The sequence below is a fragment of the Mirounga angustirostris genome, unplaced genomic scaffold (assembly GCF_029215605.1).
Source record: "Mirounga angustirostris isolate CCGP_5_RB_7025 unplaced genomic scaffold, mMirAng1.0.hap1 SCAF_2, whole genome shotgun sequence".
NCBI classification, from domain to species: domain Eukaryota; kingdom Metazoa; phylum Chordata; class Mammalia; order Carnivora; family Phocidae; genus Mirounga; species Mirounga angustirostris.
The window spans coordinates 166,312,732-166,337,827 of NW_026991710.1; the positions used below are offsets into that span (position 1 = coordinate 166,312,732).

The following is a 25,096-nucleotide window of genomic DNA, read 5'->3' on the forward strand; positions in this document are numbered from 1 at the left end:
TAGGTATTTAGTTAGGTACATATGATTTCAGGTTTAATTATATAAGGCAATTAAAATTTTGTTTAATCCTAAGTAATGAATCATTTAAAATTCATATCTATTTTACTTGAAGAACATTTTGCTGCTTTTTACTAATACTGATACATTAATTTTCCTTTGGCACCCCATATTCTGTATTTTTGTACTCTTCAGGTTTAAAATTTCTGGCATTATATATATGGATTTGAAACATAAAAGAGAAAACAGTTAATAGTTGAAATTAAAATATTTTTGACCTCTATTGGGTATTTTCAAAATTATTCATAACATTTTATTTTGTGTGATGGTTTCATGCTGAGTGTACAAATCTTTAGTGTCTTGTTGCAGTTTTATGTAAATATACACATATGTATATACAGAATATTTATTTACACATATATACACATTCATCTGCAATTTATACATATTATATGTGCATACACATATACCTACATATTTATGAAGTGTGTGTATGTGTCACAAACCTGCATAAGTACTACACTGTAGAAGATACAGAATGTTTTTATCACTCAGGAAGCTTTCTCCAGCAAGTTTCCAAGGATTACCTCTCCACCAAATGTAACTTCTATTCTGACTTTTAACAATATGGCTTATCTTTAGCTACACTTTAGCTTTATAAAATGGCATCATGCCTTCTTTTGCTCAACCTACAGTTTTTGAGATCCATCAGTTATTGAGTGTACCAATAGTTCTTTTTATTGCTTACATCATATGAATAAACCACACATGTTTATCCATTTCATGGATAAGAGGACTCAGTATTGTTAAAATGTCACTCTCCCTCAAATTGACCTAAGGATTCAGTTTTAAAAACCAATCAAAATCCAAACTTTTTTGTTGAAATTGACAGGCTGATTTTAAAACAGAAATGCAAAGAACTTAAGATACCTAAATTAGTCTAAAGAAGTAGTAGTAGGATTTATAGTACCATTGTTGATGATATACTATAAAACTATAGTTACTAAGACAATGTGGTGTTGGTGGAAAGACAAAAAGACCAATGATCATAAAAGATTCCAGAAAGAGACTAGGAATATTATGATCTGATTTAATTTAACAAAGGCACCACTCTAATTCTGTGAAAGAAAAATAACCTCTTTACTAAGTGCCATGAAGTGACTGCTTACCTAATGTGAATAAATAATCCTTGACTCCTAACTCACACCAAATGAGTTATTTTAATGTGGTTTATATAGATCTATAATTGAAAGGTAAAAACAAGTTCATATTAGAAAATATAAGTGATTAGCTTCAAGACATTAGAGTGGACAAAAATTTCTTGAAGGTGTTCCTTTTTGTATCTAGTTTGTTGACAGTTTTATCTCTTTTTTTTTTGTCATAAATGGGTTCTAATTTTACCAAATGTTTTTCTGCACCTATTATTTCTTTTGGTATGGTAAATCATGATTGATTTTCGAATATAAAATTAACCTTGCATTCCTGGAATAATTCCTACTTGGGTCATGTTGTGTTACTCTTCTGATAGATTGCAGAATTCTCTTTGCTAAAATATAATTGTCATAAATCTCAATTCATAACACAAGCGAAGAAACAGCCCCTCCTTTTATCTTCTCTAGAAGAATTTGTTTTACACTGATACTAAAACTTTTGGGGACTTCCTCAAGGAGGTCCTCTGAACCTAGTGTTTTTGTGTGTTTGTTCATTTTCAAGTCTTATTTAAGATTCAATTACTCAATAGGTCAATGTTTATTCAGATTTTCTTTCCTATTCATTCAATAGAGTTTATTATTCATGAAATTTGTTAACTTTATCCAAATTTATTGCCATACATTAGTTGAGAATATGCTTTGTTTTGTTTTTAATATATGTAGGATCCATGGTGATCGTGTACCTTTTTTCTCAATGAGGTTTTGATAATTTATTTGCTTTTTTTGATGTAGGATAATAGTTTTGCTTGGGATTTATCAATTTTATTTATCTTTTTAAACTAATTACTTTTGGATTTGATGATTTTCTCCATAATACACATGTTTTGTATTTTTCACTGGTAGTCAATATTATTTTTTTATTACTTTCTCCTTTCTAGGGTCTTTCAGTTTAACTTGTAACTATATGTTTTTTGAAATTGGATTTAGATCATCTACATTTAATCTATCTTTAATTTGTATAATTAGAGCTACGATGTTCTCAGTTCTGTTTTTTTCTGGCATCCCAGGAGTTTAGATATTCTGTGTCATTTTTAGTGTCATTTAGTTCAAAATGAGTTCTAATTTCTCATGTTTTATTTGCAAACCTCTAGAGGTTTTAAGTGATCTTTCTATTATTTAGTTCTAATTTTAATCCACAGTGGTCAGAAAATATTCTCTGTATGATTTCTATCATTTTATATTGATACTGCTTTATTTATGACTATTTTATTTATTTCAGTAAATTAAAAAAAAGCAAGGGAAGAGGAGAAATCTTTTGTAGATGATGCATATGTTTATTCCTTTGTTTGAAGTGAAGGTGGTGATGGATATGTTTATTCCTTTTTTTAAGTGAAGGTATTATGGATTTATGCATATGATAAACCTATCAAAGTACGTATATTAAATATGCATAAATTTTTATATTAAATATACTTTAATGGAGTTAAAAATAAAATTCTGCTGCTCTTTGGTATAAGGTCTTTAAATATGTTTCAACAAAATGGAAAATAGAGCATTGCTGAATTAGATTTCTCTTCATTCTCAAATATTATTATGGATATCTTTTTTCTTTATTCTTTCACATTTGCTTTATACATTTTAAAGCAATGTAACTAGGTGCATACAACATTATGATTGCTATGTCTTTCTTTTCAATTCCTTTGATTATCATTTAATATTCCTCTTTATTTCTCATAACACATCTTTCCTTAGAGTCTACTGCTATGGATTGAATTGTGTCCCCTGCAAAATCCTATGCTGAAACCCTCCCCCAGTGTGACCAATGTGACTGTATTTGGAGATAGGGTATTTAGGAAGTAATTAAGATTAAATATGGGCATCTGATAAAAGTGTGGCCTTAAAAAAAGCTCTCTCTCTCTTTCCCCACTTCTCCCCACTATGTGAGGACACAAGAGAAAGCGGATGCCTGCAAGCAAGCAAGAGAGAGCTCTCACCAGAATCTGACCATGCTGGCACCCTCATCTCAGACTTCCAGCCTCTAGAATTGTAAGAAAATAAATTTGTGTTTTTTAATCTACCCATTCTATGCTATTTGGTTATGGCAGCACAACCTAATTAAAACATCTATTTTATTTGTTATTATATACCCAAGACAAATTGTTTTTGTTTAGTATTTACACTGTATAAATTTTCATTGCTTAAATTTCAATGTATAGATTCCATTTCCAGAAAGATGGAGCAAACAAATGCCAGTCTATCTCTCCCACTGAACTCAACTATAATACCTGGACAGAATAGACAGACAACTATTTGATTTGACAAGGCTGAAAGTATCAGCATTCAAAAGGGGAAGAACACCCAAATTCAAAGTACCAGTGAATTGGTCTCTCCTGGCCTAAAAGCCCTGCAGTCTGAATTTGGAAGTGAGCACTGTAGTACACACAGAGAACTAGAAGTTCTGTAGTTCTTAACTGAAGAGTGTAAAAGTAAGCTCTTAAATCTCAGGGAAAGTGGGTATGTCTTGTTTATTTCTTTTTTCCTTTTCCTTCTGTTCTTATAAGCCCCATCCATCAGATGATTCTTCAGGGACTGTAGCAGCACCAAAGCGGCCAAAAGGGGGAAATTACAGAACCAAAATTCTGAAGGAGGAGCACTTTTCCTTTCCTTTGGAGCTTTGGGTTCATGAGTTTGGGACCAAATAAAGTAGTCTGTTTTGTCGTATTCTGTTCTCCACTGCTTGGCCTCCTGAGGTGATACAGTCACAGAAATGGGAAGATTCTGGACAAAAGACTAAAAAAGGCAGCCACAAATAAGTGAAATGTACCAGGGAGATAAGAGAGCTGTGAATTCAGGAAATCAGTCCACAAAGCTATATTTATCTATCATCTATCTACATCTATCTACATCTATCTATATCTATCTATCTATCAATCATCTATATCTACCTATCATCATCTCTATCATGATCTATCTTTCAATATTTAAGTATATATTTTTTATATTTAAGTATTAGCCATTGTATTAATCAGGGCTCTCCAGAGAAATAGAACCAATGGCATATAGAGAGAGAGGCAGAGAGAAAGAGATGTATTATAAGGAATTGGCTCACATGATTATGGAGGCTGGCAAGTACAAAACCTGCTGAGTGGGCCAGCAGCCTGGAGACCCAGCAGAACCAATGATATCATTCCAGTTTGAAGGCCAGCAGGCTGAACACCCAAGGAAGATGATGGTTCAGATGAAATCTGAAGGCAGTCTGCTGAAGAATTCTCTCCTGCTTGGGTAGGATGATCCTTTTTGTTCTATTCAAGCCTTCAACTTATTTGATGAGGCCCATCCACATTATGGAGGGCAATGTGTTTTACTCAAATTTCACCAATTTAAATATTAATCTCAACAAAAACTCTCCAAGTCAGCATACAAATTAATCATCACAAGCATCACTCTAACCTTTCAAGTTCAGTTTCGAAATTAAACTCCTTCTACCCTTCTACTTCCCTTATGCCTCTTGGCCCCTGTCCCTCTGCCTAGTTTTTCAAGACAAATCTGAGGCATAATCCTTTATTTTTCCATCCTACAGGCTATGTATTCAATAAATTGGTAAGCCCTTTATGTTCTGTTTTCATAATATATACTGAACAAAATCTACTCACACATCCAAGAATAAAACACCAGTTTATACCATTATCTGCCATTGTCTCCTATCTGGTCTCCTTGTTTTGGATCCTTACCACTGAACAATTACTTTTCCATAAGGCTACTAGAAAAATATTTTGCACTGTCTTAAAAATTTCCAGTGCCTTTTCATTCCAAAGAGAATAAAATTCAAAACTGTTTACCAGAACTATAAGGCTCTATTTTAATTAGACTCTTCTGACTTAATATTTTTTCAGCCATCTTCTTCATGACATTCATTTGATCTTTCTTGTGGGCTCTGACTTGTTAGACCTTCCCATAACTGTCTTTGTCTCATTCCTTCATGCTTCCTCTTAAGTATTTTCTCCTTAAGGTTTTTCTTTGATCACCCTAGCTAAAATAGTCTTCTCCTCATCCCATCAATTTTAACCATATCATCCTAATGTCTGTTCTTATTAGCAAATGCCATTAATTGAAATATTACAATATTACTTTCAGTCAAAAGATGTCAATAGATTTTCTAAAGTTAAATGATCCTACATTCTTTGGATAAAATCACCTTGGTCATGGTCTTTTATCTTATAAACTGCTAGGTACAGTTGGTTAGTATTTTTAATTTATGTTTCTAACTCTCCTCTATGTTTGTGATAAATTAGTCTCTAATTTTATTTTGTGTAACATCCTCTTTTGTTATTAATATTATTTTGGTAATTTTGGCTTCCAAATTTGTATTTTCTCTTTTCTATTCTCTATAGATGTATGAGATTGAAATAATCAGTTCTCTCAAAATTGTGGAGAGTGCCTAAAAGCATTGTTTTATTTTCCTTATGAGATTTTTAAAATAATTAATTCCTTTAATAATTTGGTGATTCTGAATTTCTAGTTTAGCTTGTGTAAGTTTTAGTAAATGATGGATTCCTACTAATAATGTACTATTTGTCTACATTTGCAAATTTGTTATAACTTGCCTATTATCTTAATGTTATCTACATCTGTAGTATTTCCTCCTTATTTTTATAACTTTATTAATGTATTCTACCCTATTTTATAAAAATTAGTTTTGTGAGAGATATGCTTGTTTTCAGTTTTTTTGAGACCTAATATTCTTTTTGAATATTTCTAATCTACCTAGACTCTCTTGCATTGATTTCTGCTTTTATCTTCATTATTTCCTGCCTTCAATATGTCTTTTTTTTTTAAAGATTTTATTTATTTTTATTTGAGAGAGAGAGAATGAGAGACGGAGAGCACGAGAGGGAAGAGGGCAGAGGGAGAAGCAGACCCCCTGCTGAGCAGGGAGCCCGATGTGGGACTCAATCCCGGGACTCCAGGATCATGACCTGAGCCGAAGGCAGTTGCTTAACCAACTGAGCCACCCAGGCGCCCCCTGCCTTCAATATGTCTTAAATGTTATATTTCTCCATCTTTTCACATAATTTAGATTGGATAATTAGCTCACTGTTTTTTAGCTTTATTTTCTGCAAAGTTCATTAGATACTAATTTCCTTAACTGTTCTTCCTTTACTCCTTCACTCCTAAAGTTTTAGCATCAATTATTTTAGCATCAACAATACTTTTGATTTAAAGTTTCCTATGAATATGTGATTCCAATTTTATTATTCATTTTTGTTTATTGTATAAATGGAATTGCCTTGACAACTTGTCAAAATCATTTGATTATATATGTCTGGGTCTATTTTTAGATTTTCTATATTGTTACATTGATCAGTTTATTTACACTGCAATATCTTAATTACTGTAGTTTTTCAGAAGTTTTTATCTTCCACTTTTCCTCAATTTCCAAACTTGCTTTATTTATTTTCTTTTTAATATTTGTATATAAAATTTTTGTATCACCTTGTCAGTATTTACCAAAAAAAGAAAAAAGCCTGTTGAGATTCTGGTTAGGACTGCATTATTATATCTCTATAATATAGCAAAGGACAGTTTTCATAAGAAACAAAGATGGATTAAAAAATAAAACATGTTTTAAAAAGCTTAGAAAATTAGAAATAAAACTGAGCCTCTTTATTATGTTACAAAGTGTCTGTAATAATCTAGAGCAAACATAATACCTAATAGTGAAATATTGAGAGATTTTTTCCTTAAAATCAAGAATGATACAAGAATGTCTACTATTGATTCAATTAAACATTGTTCAATTCAACTATTTCAATTGAATATTATTCTTGAGATACTAGCCAATTCGAAAGGAGAAAAAAACTTAAAATATATATGTATTAGAAAAGATAAAAGAATGAAATTGTTCTTATTCACATGACAAAATTGGACACAGAAAAATCTAAATCTAAAACTACTACAAGTAAACATAGAAATATACAATCAGTGTATAATATTTAATGTTTAAGAAACACATATTATGTTTAAAATATAATATTCACCAATATTGCCAACAAGGTTAAATACCTAGGAATAAATCAAACCAAATATATGCAAAATATCTACATGGAAACCTACCATGAAATTTATGCCTATTTGTTACCTATATTTTACTATAAATCCTATTTTCTCATATTTACTTGCTTCTTATTTAACTTGAATATATTTTTATCTTTTTATATTCACCTTCACTTAGTCCTGGTAGTATATCTCTTGTAAAGAACTAAACATTTGAACTTTAAATAATTTTTAAACCCATCATAGATTTTATCACTTACTTGGTAAGTTTAACCCATTTACATTCACATAATTGCTGTTATATTAAGATATATTAAAACATCTTATTTGATATTTCTATTCATTTTATTTTGCATTATTGTTCTTATGTTTCTTCTCCCTTAGCTATATTTTCTATTCTCTCATTAGATTATTACATGGTACAGTTTTGTTCTTACTATTTGTTCTTAAGACCAACATTCATCTCATATGCCCTTACTTCTTTCTAATACTTACCATTATCTATACCTTTCCCTTAAGAAGACCAGTCCTATAGCATGCTTTCATGTAAATTCTATTACTCCCTTAACCACACCATAATAGAATGTGCTCTGGTTTAATATTGATATAATACCTGTCATTCCCCACTGCAGCCCAGTTCCAGCTATTCTCATTTTAAGACAATAATAAAATTTAGCAATATTTATTCACTTTTACTTTCATAATTCTTGTAGCTTTTCCTGTATTAAGTAATTTCTAAAAATATATTCTGAATGTTAGTCATTTATGTGGCAAATCTTTTGAGAACTTATATAACATAACTGAGACTACTTTTATTGTGTCTTATATTTGAATGATTTTTTTTTAGATATTACTTGTGCTTCTAAAGTACTTTTATGTTACCATTTTAAGAATAAAATCTTTTTGTATTCAATGCAATTTTTCCCACTATAGGACTTCTTTTTTATTATGATTTTCTTTTTTCTGGAAATAAAGCAATTTTTCTTTGTATTTGATATTTTCTCTTTTTTTATTATTTTATTTTATTACGTTGTGTTAGTCACCATACAATACATCATTTGATTTTGATGTAGTGATCCACGATTATTGTTTTCGTATAACACCCAGTGCTCCATGCAGTACATGCACTCCCTAATACCCATCACCAGGCTAGCCCATCCCCCTACTGCCCTTCCCTCTAAAAGCCTCAGTTTTCTCAGAGTCCATAGTCTCTCATGGTTCATCTCCCCCTCTGATTTCCCCTCCCTTCATTTTTCCCTTCCTTCTCCTAATATCCTCCATGCTATTCCTTATGTTCCACAGATAAGTGAAACCATATGCTAATTGACTTCCTTTGCTTGACTTCTTTCACTTAGCATAATCTCCTCCAGTCCCATCCATGTTGATGTAAAAGTTGGGTATTCATCCTTTCTGATGGCTGAGTAATATTCCATCATATATATGGACCACATCTTCTTTATCCACTCGTCTGTTGAAGGGCATCTCAACTCTTTCCACAGTTTGGTTATTGAGGACACTGCTGCTATGAACATTGGGGTGCATACGGCCCTTCTTTTCATTGCATCTGTGTCTTTGGGGTAAATACCCAGGAGTGCAATTGCTGGGTCATAGGGTACCTCTATTTTTAATCTTTTGAAGCACCTCAACACTGTTTTCCAAAGTAGCTGTACCAACTTGCATTCCCACCAACAATGCAAGAGGGTTCCCCTTTCTCCACAACCTCTCCATTTGTTGTTTCTTGCCTTGTCAATTTTTGCCATTCTAACTGGTGTAAGGTGGTATCTCAATGTGGTTTTGATTTGAATTTCCCTGATGGCTAATGATGATGAACATTTTTTCATGTGTCTGTTAGCCATTTGTATGTCTTCTTTGAAGAAGTGTCTGTTCATGTCTTCTGCCCATTTTTTGACTTTTATTTGTTTTTTGGGTGTTGAGTTTGAGAAGTTCTTTACAGATCTTGGAAATCAGTGCTTTGTCTGTAGTGTCATTTGCAAATATCTTCTCCCATTCTGTGGGTTGCCTCTTTGTTTTGTTGACTGTTTCCTTTGCTGTGCAGAAGATTTTTATCTTGATAAAGTCCCAAAAGTTCAATTTTGCTTTTGTCTCACTTGCCTTTGGAGATGAATCTTGAAAGAAGTTGCTGTGTCCGATGTCAAAGAGGTTACTGCCTATGTTCTTCTCTAAGATTTTGATGGATTTCTGTCTCACATTGAGGTCTTTCATCCATTTTGAGTTTATCTTTGTGTATGGTGTTAGAGAATGGTTGAGTTTCATTCTTCTCTATATAGCTGTCCAATTTCCCCAGCACCATTTATTAAAGAGACTGTCTTTTTTCCATTGCATATTTTTCCTGCTTTGTCGAAGATTATTTGACCACAGAGTTGAGGGCCCATATCTGGGCTTTCTATTCTGTTCCATTGGTTTATATGTCTGTTTTTGTGCCAGTACCATGCTGTCTTGGTGATCACTGCCTTGTAATATAGCTTGAAATCCAACAACGTGATGCCCCCAGCTTTGTTTTTCATTTTCAACATTTCCTTCAACAATTCCTCCTTTTTCAACAATTGCTTGGTGATTCAGGGTCTTTTCTGATTCCATACAAATTTTAGGATTGTTTGTTCCAGCACTTTGAAAAATGTCATTGGAATTTTGATTGGGATGGCTTTGAAGGTATAGATTGCTCTGGATAGCATAGATATTTTAACAATGTTTATTCTTCCAATCCATGGGCCTGGAATGTTTTTCCATCTTTTTATGTCTTCTTCAATTTCTTTCATGAGTGTTCTGTAGTTCCGAGAGTATAGATCCTTTACCTCTTTAGTTAGGTTTATTCCAAGGTATCTTATGGTTTTTGGTGCTAGTGTAAATGGAATCATTTCTCCAATTTCTCTTCCTACAGTTGCATTGTTAGTGTATAAGAAAGCAACTGATTTCTGTGCACTGATTTTGTATCCTGCCACATTACTGAATTGCTGTATGAGTTCTAGTAATTTGGGGGTGGAATCTTTTGGATTTTCCACATAAAGTATCATGTCATCTGCAAAGAGAGAGAGTTTGAATTCTTCTTTGCCAATTTGAATACATTTTATTTCTTTTTGTTGTCTGATTGCTGTTGCTAGGACTTCTTTTCATTTCATTGTCAGTGTGCATTTTTTCTATTCTGTTTTGACGTTTTATGTGCTCTTTTCATCTGACAACCCAGTTTTCTCCCCTTCTACCAGATGATCCAGCATAAGAGATTATGGGGAGACTCCAGAAGGGATTTCCTGGCATAAGGATTTTGTTGATCTGATAGTGGCTATAATTTGGGGAAATTTATTTTCATTTCTCCTTCAAAGGTTTTCTTATGGCTTTTTAATTATTATCTCCATTACTCTTTTTTTTAAAGATTTATATATTTATTTGAGAGAGACAGAGAGAGAGCACACTCTAGTGGGAGGAGAGGCAGAGGAAGGGAATCTCAAGCAAATTCCATGCTGAGAAGAGAACCCCACAGGGGCCCAATCTCATGCCCCTGAGATCATGACATGAGCTGAAATCAAGAGTCAGATCCTTAACCAACCAAGCCACCCAGGAGCCCCAATCTCCTTTACTCTTAATATCTAGATATTGGCACTTCTACTTCAATAATCCATTCTCTTAAGTTTTCTTTTACTATTCCTATAACTTTTCTGATGTCTCCTGGGAGAGGTTCTGATTCTGATTTAATCTAATACTTTGTGCAATTTATTATAATTACATTTTTTGTACCTAATACTCCCAACTAGTCCTTTTCTATAATACCTTACACTTTATTTTGTTTGAAGTTTCTATAACTGCTAATTAGTTCTGCTTCAAGTGGTATGTATTGTGTACTATGTTTTCTTCTGAGGATGTTTAATATTCAGGATCTACATAGTCCATGAACTGAGATAATGTATCCAGTAATATGTAATGGTATAAAAATCCCGAGGCCAAGAACTAGCTTGTGTCAGTCCTCATGAGTGAGTAAATTAGTGACTAACAAGTGAGTGGATAAGTCCCAGGAAAGAAAGTTGCAAGACATCAAATATCATATGCTAATTATTCTTATATTTTTCTACTCATCCAAAAATCACCTGGGTTGTGGTTTCATCTATAAACTTTCAGGAAGAAGCAGCAAAGGAGGGATATAGATCTTAGATATTTTGCCGCAGCTCTGGGAGATTAGGGAGGCAGGGATATACCACCAACATTTTTCACAGAGATAGAATAAACAATCCTAAAATTTGGAACCACAAAAGCCCCAAATAGCCAGAGCAATCTTGAAAAAGAAAAGCAAACCTGGAGCATCACAATTCCAGACTTCAAGCTATATTACAAAGCTGCAGTCATTAAGACAGTATGGTACTGGCACAAAAACAGACACAGAAATCAATGGAACAGTATAAAAAACCCAGAAATGGACCCACAACTACATGGTCAGCTAATCTTTGGCAAAGCAGGAAAGAATATCCAATGGAAAAATGATAGTCTCTTCAACAACTGCTGTTGGGAAAACTGGACAGCAACATGCAAAAGAATGAACCTAGACCACTTTCTTACACCATACACAAAAATAAACTCAAAATGGATGAAAGACCTAAATGTGAGACAGAAAACCACCAAATTCTTGAGGAGAACACAAGCAGCAACCTCTTTGACCTTGGCCATAGTAACTTCTTACTAGACATGTTGCGAGAAGCAAGGGAAACAAAAGCAAAAATGAACTATCAGGACTTCATCAAGATAAAAACTTCTGCTCAGTGAAGAAAACAATCAACAAACTAAAAGGCAACCTTCGAAATGGGAGAATGCCAATGACATATCTGATAAAGGGTTAGTATCCAAAATCTACAAAGAACCTACCAAACTCAACAACCAAAAAACAAATAATCCAGTTAAGAAATCAGCAGAAGACATGAACATTTTTCCAAATAAGACATATAAATGGCCAACAGACACATGAAAAGATGCTCAACATCACTGGTAATCAGGGAAATACAAATCAAAACCATGATGAGATATCACCTCATACCTGTAAGAATGACTAAAGTTAACAACACAGGAAACAATACATGTTGGCAAGGATGTGGAGGAAGGGGAACACTTTTGCACTGTTGGTGAGAGTGAAAAGTGGTGCAGCCACTCCAGAAAACAGTATAGAAGTTCTTCAGAAAGTTAAAAATAGAACTACCCTATGATCCAGCAATTGCACTACTAATTATTTACCCAAAGGATACAAATTTTATATTTATGAAGTTCAATAAGAACTTTTTAAAGTCCCAACAGTTCCAATCTGTAGCAGGGACAAAGATCTTTAGAATCATTTTGCAAATTTTAATATACATAAAAATAATAAAATAAATAAATATTTAACTGTATATTGATCTAAATAGCATTCTATTTATACATCTCAGCCAAACAAATTAAATCATACCATACCAGAGCAACACCTCCTCCATAATGGCTATCACACATCTTCCCTTGAAAGGTTGCACCAACATAATTTGATTTTTCTCTGTAACTTAAGTTTAAAAAAGGATCATAATCATATAATTTTGTAAAATTAAGCACAATTACTATTGAATTTTCCTAATAACATTTTTTGATTTGCATATTTATATAATAAATTGATAAATATTTCCACCTAACATTAGGGTAATGAAGCTTGGAAATGACTAAACATGTCTGCTTGTTTTGAAAACAATGAAATACATTTAAAAAACAAATAATAGAAAGTTATTTTCATATTAAATTTTTAGAAAACAATATTCTTTATTATGTGGTATTTTAAAAAAATAATTCCTAGAATATCAAAATAATAAAAATAAATAAAATTCCTAAAATTAGAAAGCTAAAGCAATACAATTGATAAATAAAATAGGCAGAGTCACCTTATGGGCTGAAGTTTCCCATTAACTGGATAGAATTAGATAACCAGGATCATGAAAATATATTGCATATTTGTGGGACAGAAAATAATTTAAAATATTATAATTTTGTAAATATATATTATTTTTATATAATATAACAATATATATAGATACTAAAAATTAATAAGAGAAAAACAAAGAACTTATTAAATAGAAAGGGAGGCTTATATTTTTTTAAATGCAGCACAATGTAAATATGGTATGTTAGAGATATTAAAATATACAGTAGTGTTGCCATATCCTTGGGGGCGTTTTTTGTTATCTTATGAAAATAAAACATAAAAAGGAGCCCTAATTACTACATTCATCATGTGTGTTTCTTCAGATAGATATTGTTATTATTTTAAGTAGAGTTAGGGGCATTTAATGATATGTTACACATTCTAAGGTAAGAAAGCATATGATAACAATATTGAAAGAGTGAGTATTAACTACAAACAAGTAAATAGAATGATTCACATCAATAATTCTGCTATAAAAACTGTGTTTTGAAAAATAATATACACACGATGTTCTATGTAGGAAAAAAATGGCATATTTTCCCTAAAGGCCTGTCAACTGTTAGAAATTAGGTCAAATATGGATGTTTCCTTTGTATAAGACTTAGTAAAACCAAAATATGCTTACACAAGTAAAAATGCTATATCATGTGGACGCAGAACAAGATAAGATCTTTTCCATTTTAAAAATCTGTGTAATAACTCATTAACATCTCCAGTTACCAAGATTTTATTTTCGTCTATCCAAAGTTCCAATGAAGAGAGAATTATTGTAACATTAAGTGATGTAAAAATCTAAAATAGAAGACATGAAGAAAATATATTCAAATATCATGGTTTAAATAGATCTGGGGATTTATCTATAAAACACTACACTGATGACAAATATTAAACAACAGAATTGCTAAGTCTAGATTGGATCTTACAGAGTATATTAGTAAATAATAAGTACTACTTATAAAACAAGTAATAGTTAACAGTTTGAAATGCTTGTACTTCAGTAAGCCCTATGTGAAGTGCTTTATCAATTTTAAAATTAGCATAACTTAATTAGATATACATAATAACTATTATTCTTATTATTATTCCTACTCAGAAAACTGAAACTTAAAATAGTCATATAATTTGACCTATTTCATACATCATGTGCATTCAGACAGTGCCATAAAAAAAAGTATGGGAATTCTTTAAGTAACACAAGCAAATGCAAAAAGAATTAAAAAGCAAATACTTACAGCATTTGTCAGTCCAATCAACTGGAAGATCTTTTGAGTGACAACAATCGTATCAGAGCCCATATGATTATACTGAAAAAGATAAGAAATTGTTTAAATTACTAATTTATTAGTTTTTAAACATTATTATTATAGAAATGATATTATATATACTCAGTGTAAAATAGGAAAAATATGTTTTAAAATACAAAAGACATGCAAACAATGAATCATGGAACACTACATCAAAAACTAATGATGTAATGTATGGTGATTAAAATAACATAATAAAATTTTTAAAAAGGCAAAAAATAAATAAATAAATAAAATACAAAATACATTACAAACTCTTCTAAAAACAAAAGAGGAGGGAACACTTCCAAACTCATTTTATGAGGCCACCATTATCCTAATACCAAAATCAAACACTGCAAAAGAAAAATATAAACCAATATTCCTAATGAACACAGATGCAAAAAATCCTCAACAAAATATAGGCAAACTAAATTCAACAGCATATTAAAAGGATAATACACTGTGATCAGTAGGGATTTTTTCCAGGGATGTAAGAATGTTTTGACATCTGCAAATCAGTCAATATGATACACTACATCAACAAAATGAAGGCTACAAATTATATGATCAAATGATGAAGAATCATCAGAAGAAGCAGAAAGGCATTTTAACAAGCTTCAACATCCTTTCATAAGGAAAACTCTCACCAATGTGGAATTGGAGAGAAGGTACAACAACATAATAAAAGCCATATATAACAAGCCTATAGCTAACAATATGCTCAACTGAGAAAACCTGAAAGCTTTTAGTCTAAGATCAGGAATGAGACAAAGATGCCCACTCTCACCACTTTTATTTAACATTGTATCAAAAATCCTACACAGAGCGACTAGGTAAGAAATAAAGGAGCTATACAAATTACAGATCACATGATATTATACAGCGAGAACCCTACAGATACACACACACACACACACACACAGAACTAATTTTTAAAATTCAGTAAATTTGCAGGATAAAAAAACAATATGCAAAAATCTGTTGCATTTCTGTATACTAATCATAAACAATTAGTAAAAAAAAATAAAACAATTCCATTTGTATTTGCATTAAAAAGAATAAAATACCTAGAAATAAGTTTAAATACAGGAGATAAAAGATATGTACAGTGAAAACCATAAGACAATGATAAAATAAATTAAAAACACACAAAAATAGAAATATATACTGTGTTCATGGATCAGAAGAATTAGCATTGTTAAAATGTCCATACTACCCAAAGCAATATACAGATTCAAGGTAATGCCTATCAAATTTCCAATGACATTTTTCACAGAAATAGAATAAAGAGTCTTGAAATTTGTGTGGAACCACAAAAGACCCTGAATAGCCAAAACAAATTTGAAAAAGAACAAAGCTAGAGGCATCATGCTCCCTGATTGCAATATATATTACAAAATATATTACAATATTATAGTAATCAAAACAGTATGATATTGCCATAAAAACAAACACACAGAGCAACGGAACAGAACAGAAAGCTCAGATACAAAACCATGCATACCTTATGGTCAATTAATTTATAACAAAGGAGCCAAAAATACACAACAGGGAAAAATAGTCCCTTCAATAAATGGTATTAAGAAAACTGAACAACACATACAAAAGAATAAAACTGTACCACTACAGTTTACATACACAATATCACTTACAATATACACAAAATATAACTCGTAATGAATTAAAGACTTGAATGTAATACCCTGAAACCATAAAACTCCTAAAACGCAACATACAGTAAGCTTTTTCACATCAGGTGGCAATGACTTTTTGGACTTGACACCTAAAGCAAAGGCAACAAAAGCAAAATTAAGTGGGACTACATCACTCTAAAAACCTTATGCACAGTAAAAGACAGCATGAACAAAATGAAAAGGCAACCTACCAAATGGGTTGTAAATCATGTATCTAATAATGGGTTAATATCCAAAATATATAAAGAACTCATATAACTCAATAGCAAAGGAAAAGCAAACAATCCAATTAAAAAATGGCCAATTAAAAAATGAATAGACAATTTTTCTGAGAAAATATACAGATAGCCAAGAGGTACATGAAAAGATACTCAACATTACTAATCATCAGGGAACTACAAATCAAAACTACAAAGAGATATCATCTCACACCTGTTAGAATAGCTGTTATAAAAAAGACAAGAAATAGCAAGTGTTGGTGAGGATGTGTAGAAAAGGGAACCCTCATACACTGTTGGTGGGAATGTAACCTGGTGAAGCCACTGGAAAAGAGTATGGCGTTTCCTCAAAAAATTAAAAATGGAGTTGCCATATGATCCATCAATGCCACTCCTGGGTATTTGTCCAAAGGAAATAAAAACATTAACTCAAAAGATGTATGCACCCTAGGTTCATTGTAGCATCATTTGCAATAGCCAAGACTGAAAACAATCTAAGTGTCCATCAATGGATGAATGGAGAAAGAAAATATAGTATATGTATACAATGGAATGTTATTCAGCCAGAAAAGAACAAAGTCTTGCTATTTGTGACAACATGGATGCAGTTTGAAAGCATTACGCTCAGTGAAATAATTCAGACAGAGGAAGATAAAAACTGAATTATCTCACTTATATGTGGAATCTAAGAACAAGACAAAAAACCAAACTTATATATACAGAGAAAAGATTGATAGTTTCCAGAGGTGGGGTGTAGGCAATGGAAGAAATGGGTGAAGGTGATCCAGTTATAAAATAATTAAGTCCTGAGAATTAATGTACAGCATCATAACTATAGTTAATAATACTGTATTGTACATTTGAAAGTTGCTAAAGAGTAGATTATAAAAACTCTCATTACAAAAAAAATTATAGCTATGTGTGATCATTTTGCAGTATATATTTTGCAAATACTGAATCATAATATTGTACACCTGAAACTAATATAATGCTACATAGAAATTATCTCTCAATTTTAAATAAGACACTACAAATAAGATATAGTTTTACTATCAAAAAATAATTGTTGAAAGAAAATGTTAGTTTAAACTATAAGATTTAAATGTGAAGAATAAATATTATCTATTGAATATATGTATTCAAAACCATTCCTTACTGAAACCTTATTTTAAAAATTAATTAATAATTAATTAATAATTAACTTAATTATTAAGGTATTAAAAATTATTAATAGGAAAATAACGTTTCAAAAGCACAAATAAAAGAAAAGCAAAAACAAACACAAAATTTGAAAACTGAAGAACAGGTAAGTAATAAATGATTAAGAAGATTTAAGAATTTTAGGTGATAGACCAGTGTAACAATATAATTCACCTTGAAGACCCTAAAATACTCATATTGGCTCTATCAGTTTTTCTTCAAGTAAGAGAAATTGGCACTAAGAGCAGGCAGATTGACTTTAAAGTTTAAGAAGTAGTTAAGGGTCGGAGAATATTCAGAATGTTTGTGTGAAAAAAGACAATCCAAGAATGTTACATATTGAATGATTCCATTTATATAACATTTTGGAAATTAAAAAATATAGACATAGAGAAGAGATTAGCTGTCTTCAGAGATCAGGGAAAGGGGAGTGAAGGAGAACTGGGTGTGGCTGTGAAAAGGCCACACAACAGATCCTCATTTGAAGTTATTCTGTATTTTGACTATGAGTATCAATACCCTAGATGTAATACTGTATTATAATATTTTAAGTTATTACAAATTGGAAAAAATAAAGGATATATAGGATCTCTATATACCCTTTTTATTTTAATATATGTTTTATTCATATTTTATTCAGTAAAAAAGAAAACAAACACTATTGGCAATGTGTACACATAAACCACACAAATCCACAAACACATAAATATAAATTAAGGTGAACAATCAATAATTTAAGCACTCTATGCCAACATTTGAGATAACAAAGCTATGTTAAATGTTTCAAACCAAACTTATAACTCACCCATCTGTAAGTAAAAAAGAAAACCAAGAACATAATTTTTGGATAGCAGATAGGGCAGAAAGTTCATCAAAGAAATTGAGTAGTTGCTTAAAAGTGTGTTAAACCTAGGATAGGGCAAAATCATAGATTTTTCAGGATTGAATGAAAGAACAAGATGGTTTGAGATACTCAAGAGTAAAAACTTCAGAATAAAAGTTTTTGTTTGGGGCCAAGAGATCTATCACAGATAATAATCTCTAAATATTCTGAATATTATTATAAGTACATATGAGTAAACAATTATTTCTAATAAAAAGATAATTTTAAAAAACATTAAAAACTAGAAAATATGCACTTATGACAAAAGGAGATAGTAGGGGAGGAACAAATAGTTCTGGAACATAAAAAATTCAAAATGGCAGACATACATATAGACATATAAATAATGACATTAAAAAATGAATGAAAAAATCACTTAAAGGATTGAAAAATCAAAACCACAATGAGATAGTGCATCACACCTGTTAGAATGGCTATTATCAAAAAGACAAGATATAAGAAATGCTACCTAGGATATGGTAAAAATTTAAGTGTCCATCAATGGATGAATGGATAAAGAACTTGTGAGATGTACACACACACACACACACACACACAATGGAGTATTATTTGGCCATAAAAAGAATGAAATTTTTCAATTTGTGACATGGATGGACCTTGAGGGCATTATGCTAAGTGAATTAAAAAGTAAATTAAGTCAAACAGAGAAAAATAAATTCCCATGATCTCATTTATATGTAGAGTTAAAAAAAAAAAAAACTCATAGATACAGAGAAAAAATTGGAGATTGCCAGAAGAGGGGGTGAGGAATGGGCAAAATGAGTGAAGAGAATCAAAAGGTACAATCTTCCAGTTATAAAATAAATAAGTTATGGGGATGTAATGTACAGCATGGCAACTATAGTTAATAATACTGTACTGAATATCTGAAAGTTGCTAATAAAATAGATCTTAAAAGTTCTCATCACAGGAAAAAATTCTGTAACTAAGTGTGTTGTGGATATTAACTAGACTTATGGTGGTGATCATTTTGCAATATATACAAATACTGAATCATTATGTTGTACACCTGTAACTAATATAATATGTCAATCATACCTCAATGAATAAAAAGAGGAAAAAAGAAAACTAATCAAAAGTCTTCCATGATAAGCAATAGCACGGAGGACCATAGGGGAAGGGAGGGAAATCTGAAGGGGGAGAAATCAGAGAGGGAGACAAGCCATAAGAGACTCTGGACTCTGGGGAAAAAACTGAGGGTTTCAGAGGGGAGGGGGATGGGGGAGGGAGTAATCAGGTGATGGGTATTAAGGAGGGCACATGTTGTGATGAGCACTGGGTGTTATACGTAACTAAAGAATCATTGAACACTACATCAAAAACTAATGGTGTACTATACAGTGGCTAACTGAACATAATAAAAAAAAGTCTTAAGCAGGAGATTGATACAATTTGAATTATGTTTTAAAAAGGTAAAAAGGCCCTAGCCTCATGAGGTTTGAGGTATTAAACTTCTTTGTCTATATAAAATGAATTAGGAGCTTTTTAAACAGTTTAGAAAGTAGCTCTCAGATTTTGGCAGGTCAGAATCACTTGGAAAAGGAGTAAAGAATACAGAGACCTAGATTTATTGAAGTACAACAGGTTCTGGGTGTCTGATTTTATCACCAAGTTTCCTAAGTGATTCTTATTCATACCAAGTTTGAAAACTACTAGATTAGAATGTAATTATCAATTATTTAAGGTTTAGATAAAATGCAGATATGAGCTCATAAATTCCTGAAATTTTCAATCATAGTCCTTTAATCATCTTTCAGGTTTCTTCTGTGTTAATTGATCTATTTAACAAAACTATAAAACACCCATACTCATTAATATGAATGCAAATTTTATAAATGTTAGTCAAGAGATTCCAGCAATGTATCAAAAGAATATGTGATGATGAGGCAGAGTTTATGTCCAGTAAATTCATGTTCAACATCAATAAAATATGTAAGTGTTATCCATTACATCAACAAACTAATAAAGAAAACCTGCATGGTTGATATAATAAATGCTGAGAAAGAATTTGACAAAATTCACCAGCAATTCCTAATAACAAATCAAAAAATGGGAACCAAGTAAAATTACTCAAATGTCATGAAGACTAAACACAGCAACAATGGAAAAAATCAACAACAAAAATAAGAGTAAATATGATTCTAAACGGAAAAACCATTTCAATTAAAATCAGGAACTATATAGCTTGTCTATTATTTTCTTCATGTTATTTAACATGATCAGGGAAGTTTTTGTGAATGCAAAAACACTGGAAAATAAAATAACTGCAGCAAACATCTGGAAAGAAGAAATAAAACTCTATCTTTGAGTTTATGATATCTTTTATACTAGAAAACCCATGAGACTCCAATAAAATTACTATAATTATTATAAGAATATGGTAAGGTTGCTAGATATAGGAGCTATCTATAAAATTAACGATGTTTTTCTCATTTTATATAAAAAATTCATTTACAATGCTGAAAAATTAAATTGTTTTATTTACTTAAGAGTAAATTTTAAAACAGTGTATCTAAATGAAGAAAACTACAGTAATCTTATTAAAAGACATAAAATCAGTCTAATCACAAAAGTATACATTATTTTTGGATAAAAAGACTTTCTGTCACAAGTTTGCTAATTACTCTAAGTTAGTATTAAATTTTAATGCCATGCCAATTAGAGTCCCCCATTTTGGGAGGGAGGATTAAGAAAATGATCATAAGGCTTATACATAAGAAAAAGAACATGAGAGAAAATATGCTAAAGTATGAGAAAAAACAGGATGAGGAGATTTGCCTTGCTGGATGTCATTATACCATAAAGCCACTGTAACTGTCAGTATGATGTTAGTTTATGAATGGAAAAATAGACTAATGGGACACAAAATAAAGAAATCATAAATATATCCCAATTACATGTGAGACTTTAATATTTAATAAATAGTGCTGGCAGAACCAGCTATTCATCTGAAAGAAAATAAAAGTAGACACCCACCTTAAGTCATAGTTTATCCTATGCCATATGTAAAAATACATTCCAGGTAAATTAAAGAGTTAAATATAGACAAATCTAGAGAACTACATAAAAAGTATAGGCGTTATTGATAGCCTCCCAATTAAAATTGCAAAGCTAAAAATTGTGTAGGAATGTGAAGGCATATTTAAATACATGAAAATTAAAGTTTTGTGATACAAAAAATTCACAAAGGAAGTTAATTACCAAACTCAATATTTTGATAATATTTTATTTCAGGCACTAAAACATAAAGATTTTCAATATTCAAAGATTTCTTATAAGTTGATAACAAGGCAAACAAATAAAAAATGAGAAAAGGCATAAGTAATCAATTCAGAGGAAAGCTAATACCAGTGACCACTAAATATTAAATGATGCTTAAATTAATTCTCAAGGAAATACAAATTAAAATTACATTTAGATAAAATGTTATGTGCACTGATTAGTAAAAATTAAAGAGAAATATAAAATGGATGATTAGCAGGTATGAAAGGAACATTGTATTTTCAGTTTTAACAGATATGTGAAAAAAAAAGAAGTTACAATCTTTATGAAGCAATGGATGATATCTATTAAAATTGAACAACATAAATCTTTTGAGCCATCATCCCTAGTCCTGGTGATCTTTCTCATAGAGGTTAAATGTCCAAGATGGAAGTACTGATGAATAAGGATAATTCATAAGCATTATTTATAGTGGAAAGCAAAACAAACAACAACAACAACAACAAAAAGAAAACTGGAAATAAAGTGAATACTCACCAAAAAGGGAATAAATGAATCAGTTGCAGCACATGCATACCATGAAATACTATTCAGTCCTCAAAAAGAATGAATTAGCTACTCAGTTGACTGGAAGAACCTCCCCCACACACAAAAAAAATTTTAAATTAAATAATCCAAGAATATGTCAGAGGCTGCCAGACTTAATAAAGGGAAAAAAGGAGAAGAATTAAATGTATATTGTTTACAGAAGACATGCTACCTTTCAAAGATACAAATAACTTGAAAGTAAAAGTACTGAAAGAGTATACCATGTAAACAATGAGAACTGACATGCCCATGAAGAAGATATAAAATTATAAATACATATGCATCTAAGAACAGAGCCTGGGGAAGGAGTTAAGATGGCAGAGGAGTAGGGGACCCTAATTACATCTGGTCGCTGGAATGCAACTTGATAGCTATCAAATCATTCTGAACACCTGTGAAATCAATGGGAGATCTGAGAAAAGAATTGCTGCAATTCTATAAATAGAAAAGTGACCACTTTTTGCAAGGTAGGAGGTGCAGAGGAGACGTGAATATGGGGCAATATATTGGAAGATAAACAGTGGAGGGGAGAAAGCTCTTAAGTAGGCTACCAGAAAGTATTATAAGCATATAAGCATTGGAGTACAAAATTGGAACATTCAGGAGTCTGCCAACTTGGGGACATCCCTGGCTTAAAGGTGCTCAAGTGGTGAAGTGGAGCCAGGTGGACAGCATGGTCTCAGGATCCTCAGGGTCACAAAAAAGAACGGGAATGTCTAAGTGTGGCAGAGTTCCCAAGCATCAGAGAAGGGAATCCAGCTGAAAGCAGCAAGTCTAGGTGCCAGCTTTCTGCTCAGTGTTGCCATAAACTGAGAACCACAGCATGGTTGGGCGACACTTCTCTGGGCAGGGGCTCAGCAAAATGCAGACGCTCAAGGAGAAACCCCTCCATTTCCCAGGAGGAATGGCTCCAGTCCACAATGCAGGAGTACCAAAAGTTTGGAGACTGGAAACTGGGTCATGTGCCTGAGATTAAAATGCTCAGTCACAGGCTAGGTGAACACAGAGTTAGGATGGAAACCAGGGAGACAAGAGTGATTGACTTCTTTTCTGTGAGGGCTCACTGAAGAGTTAGGGGCATGAACTTTCAGCTCTGGGGCTAGAGATAGGGGTGCTGCCATTTTTATCCCCTCCATCAGTACTGAAAGCCTTCAGGGAGCAAAACATCACCACATAGTGCAATCTGGAGCCACTTTCACTGAGCCCAGCCCCCTGGCAAGGGAGGCACAATTCCACCCAGGCAAGGATACCTGAGAATCAGTGCAACAGACCCCTTTCACAGAAGACCAGCAGGAACAACTGGCTACACCAAGTAAACTAATCATATAGAACTGCAAAACTTCAGCTCTTGGAGAAAAGAGTATATAGCATTTGTGGTGTTTTCATTATTCTTTAGTCTTTCAGGGTTTTTTCCAGCTATTTTCTTATTTTATCAATTCTTTTTTAAAATTCATTTTTAATTTTTATATATAAATTTTTATATATTTGGTTTTCTTCCATTGTAATATATATATATATATATATTTTCCCTTTCTTTCCTATTTTGAGATCTGGTTTGCTTTAACAAATAGACCAAAATACACCCAAGATCTCGTTTATTGTTTTGTCCTGTTTTACTTATTGTTTGATTTTTTTTTTCTTATTTTGTTTTGTTTTTGTTTTCTTCCAGTTTGGTTTGTTTGTATTTTTCTGGTGTTGTTGTTGCTATTTTTGTCTTTTTTCTCTCTTTGACATATTCTTTCTGGACATAATGATGAGACAGAGAAACTCACACCAAAAGAAAGAATAGGAGGCCATACTCATTGCCAGAGATTAACCAATATGGATATAAGTAAAATGGCAGAATTAGAACTTGAAACAATGATTATAAAGATACTAGCTGGGCTTGAAAAAAGCATAGAAGACAGTAGAGAATCCTTCACTGTAGAAATAGAACTAAAATCTAATCAGGCCAAATTCGAAATGCTATTACTGAGATCCAATCAAAAATGGAGGCTCTGACTGCTAGAATGAAGGAGGCAGAAGAGTCAGTGATATAGAAGACAAAATGGATGGAGAATAAGGAAGCTGAGAAAAAAAGAGAGGAAAAACAACCACTGGATCATGAAGGCAGATTTTGAGAAATCAGTCTGGCCAGGGGTTTATCGAGCTTATTAATTCTTTCAATGAATCAGCTCCTTGTTTTGTTGATCTGTTCTACTCTTCTTTTGATTTCTATATCATTGATTTCTGCTCTAATCTTTATTATTTCTCTTTTCCTGCTGGATTTAGGCCATATATGCTGTTCTTTTTTCCATCTCCTTTAGGTATAAGGTTAGGTTGTGTATTTGAGACTTTTCTTAAAATTTCTTGAGAGAGGCCTCTATTGCTATATACTTTTAGGACTGCCTTTGCTGCATCCTAAATGTTCTGAAATTTTGTGGTTTCATTTTCATTTGTTTCCATGTATTTTTTAAATTCTTCTTTAATTACCTGGTTGACCCATTCATTCTTTAGTAGGTGCTCTTTAGCCTCCATATATTTGTTTTCCTTCCAAATTCTCTGTTGTGATTGAGTTTAAGTTTTAAATCATTGGGGTCTGAAAATATTTATGGAGTAATCTCAATCTTTTGGTACCGGTTGAGCCCTGATTTGTGACCCAATGTGTGATCCATTCTGGAGAATGTTCCATTTGCAATCTAGAAGAATGTGTATTCTGTTGCTTTAGGATGAAAGGCTCTTAATATATCTGTGAAGTCCATCTGGTCCTGTTTGTCATTCAAAGTCTTTGTTTCCTTCTTGCTCTTCTATTTAGATGATCTGTCCATTGCTGTGAGTGGGGTGTTAAAATTCCCTGGTATTATATTG

At 32.0% G+C, this 25,096-nt stretch overlaps 1 protein-coding gene across 1 annotated transcript in view; it reads right to left on the reverse strand.

Annotated features, from left to right (window-relative positions):
• ADAM2 (ADAM metallopeptidase domain 2) overlaps positions 1–25,096 on the reverse strand; it is a 166,026-nt gene that overhangs the window by 103,456 nt on the left and 37,474 nt on the right. Inside the window, exons 8-10 of the mRNA XM_064583829.1 lie at positions 14,370–14,441; positions 13,763–13,929; positions 12,645–12,726 (exon numbers count right to left, since the gene is read on the reverse strand). Of these exons, the coding sequence (XP_064439899.1) occupies positions 12,645–12,726; positions 13,763–13,929; positions 14,370–14,441 (321 nt within the window). The remainder of the gene's footprint in view (positions 1–12,644; positions 12,727–13,762; positions 13,930–14,369; positions 14,442–25,096) is intronic.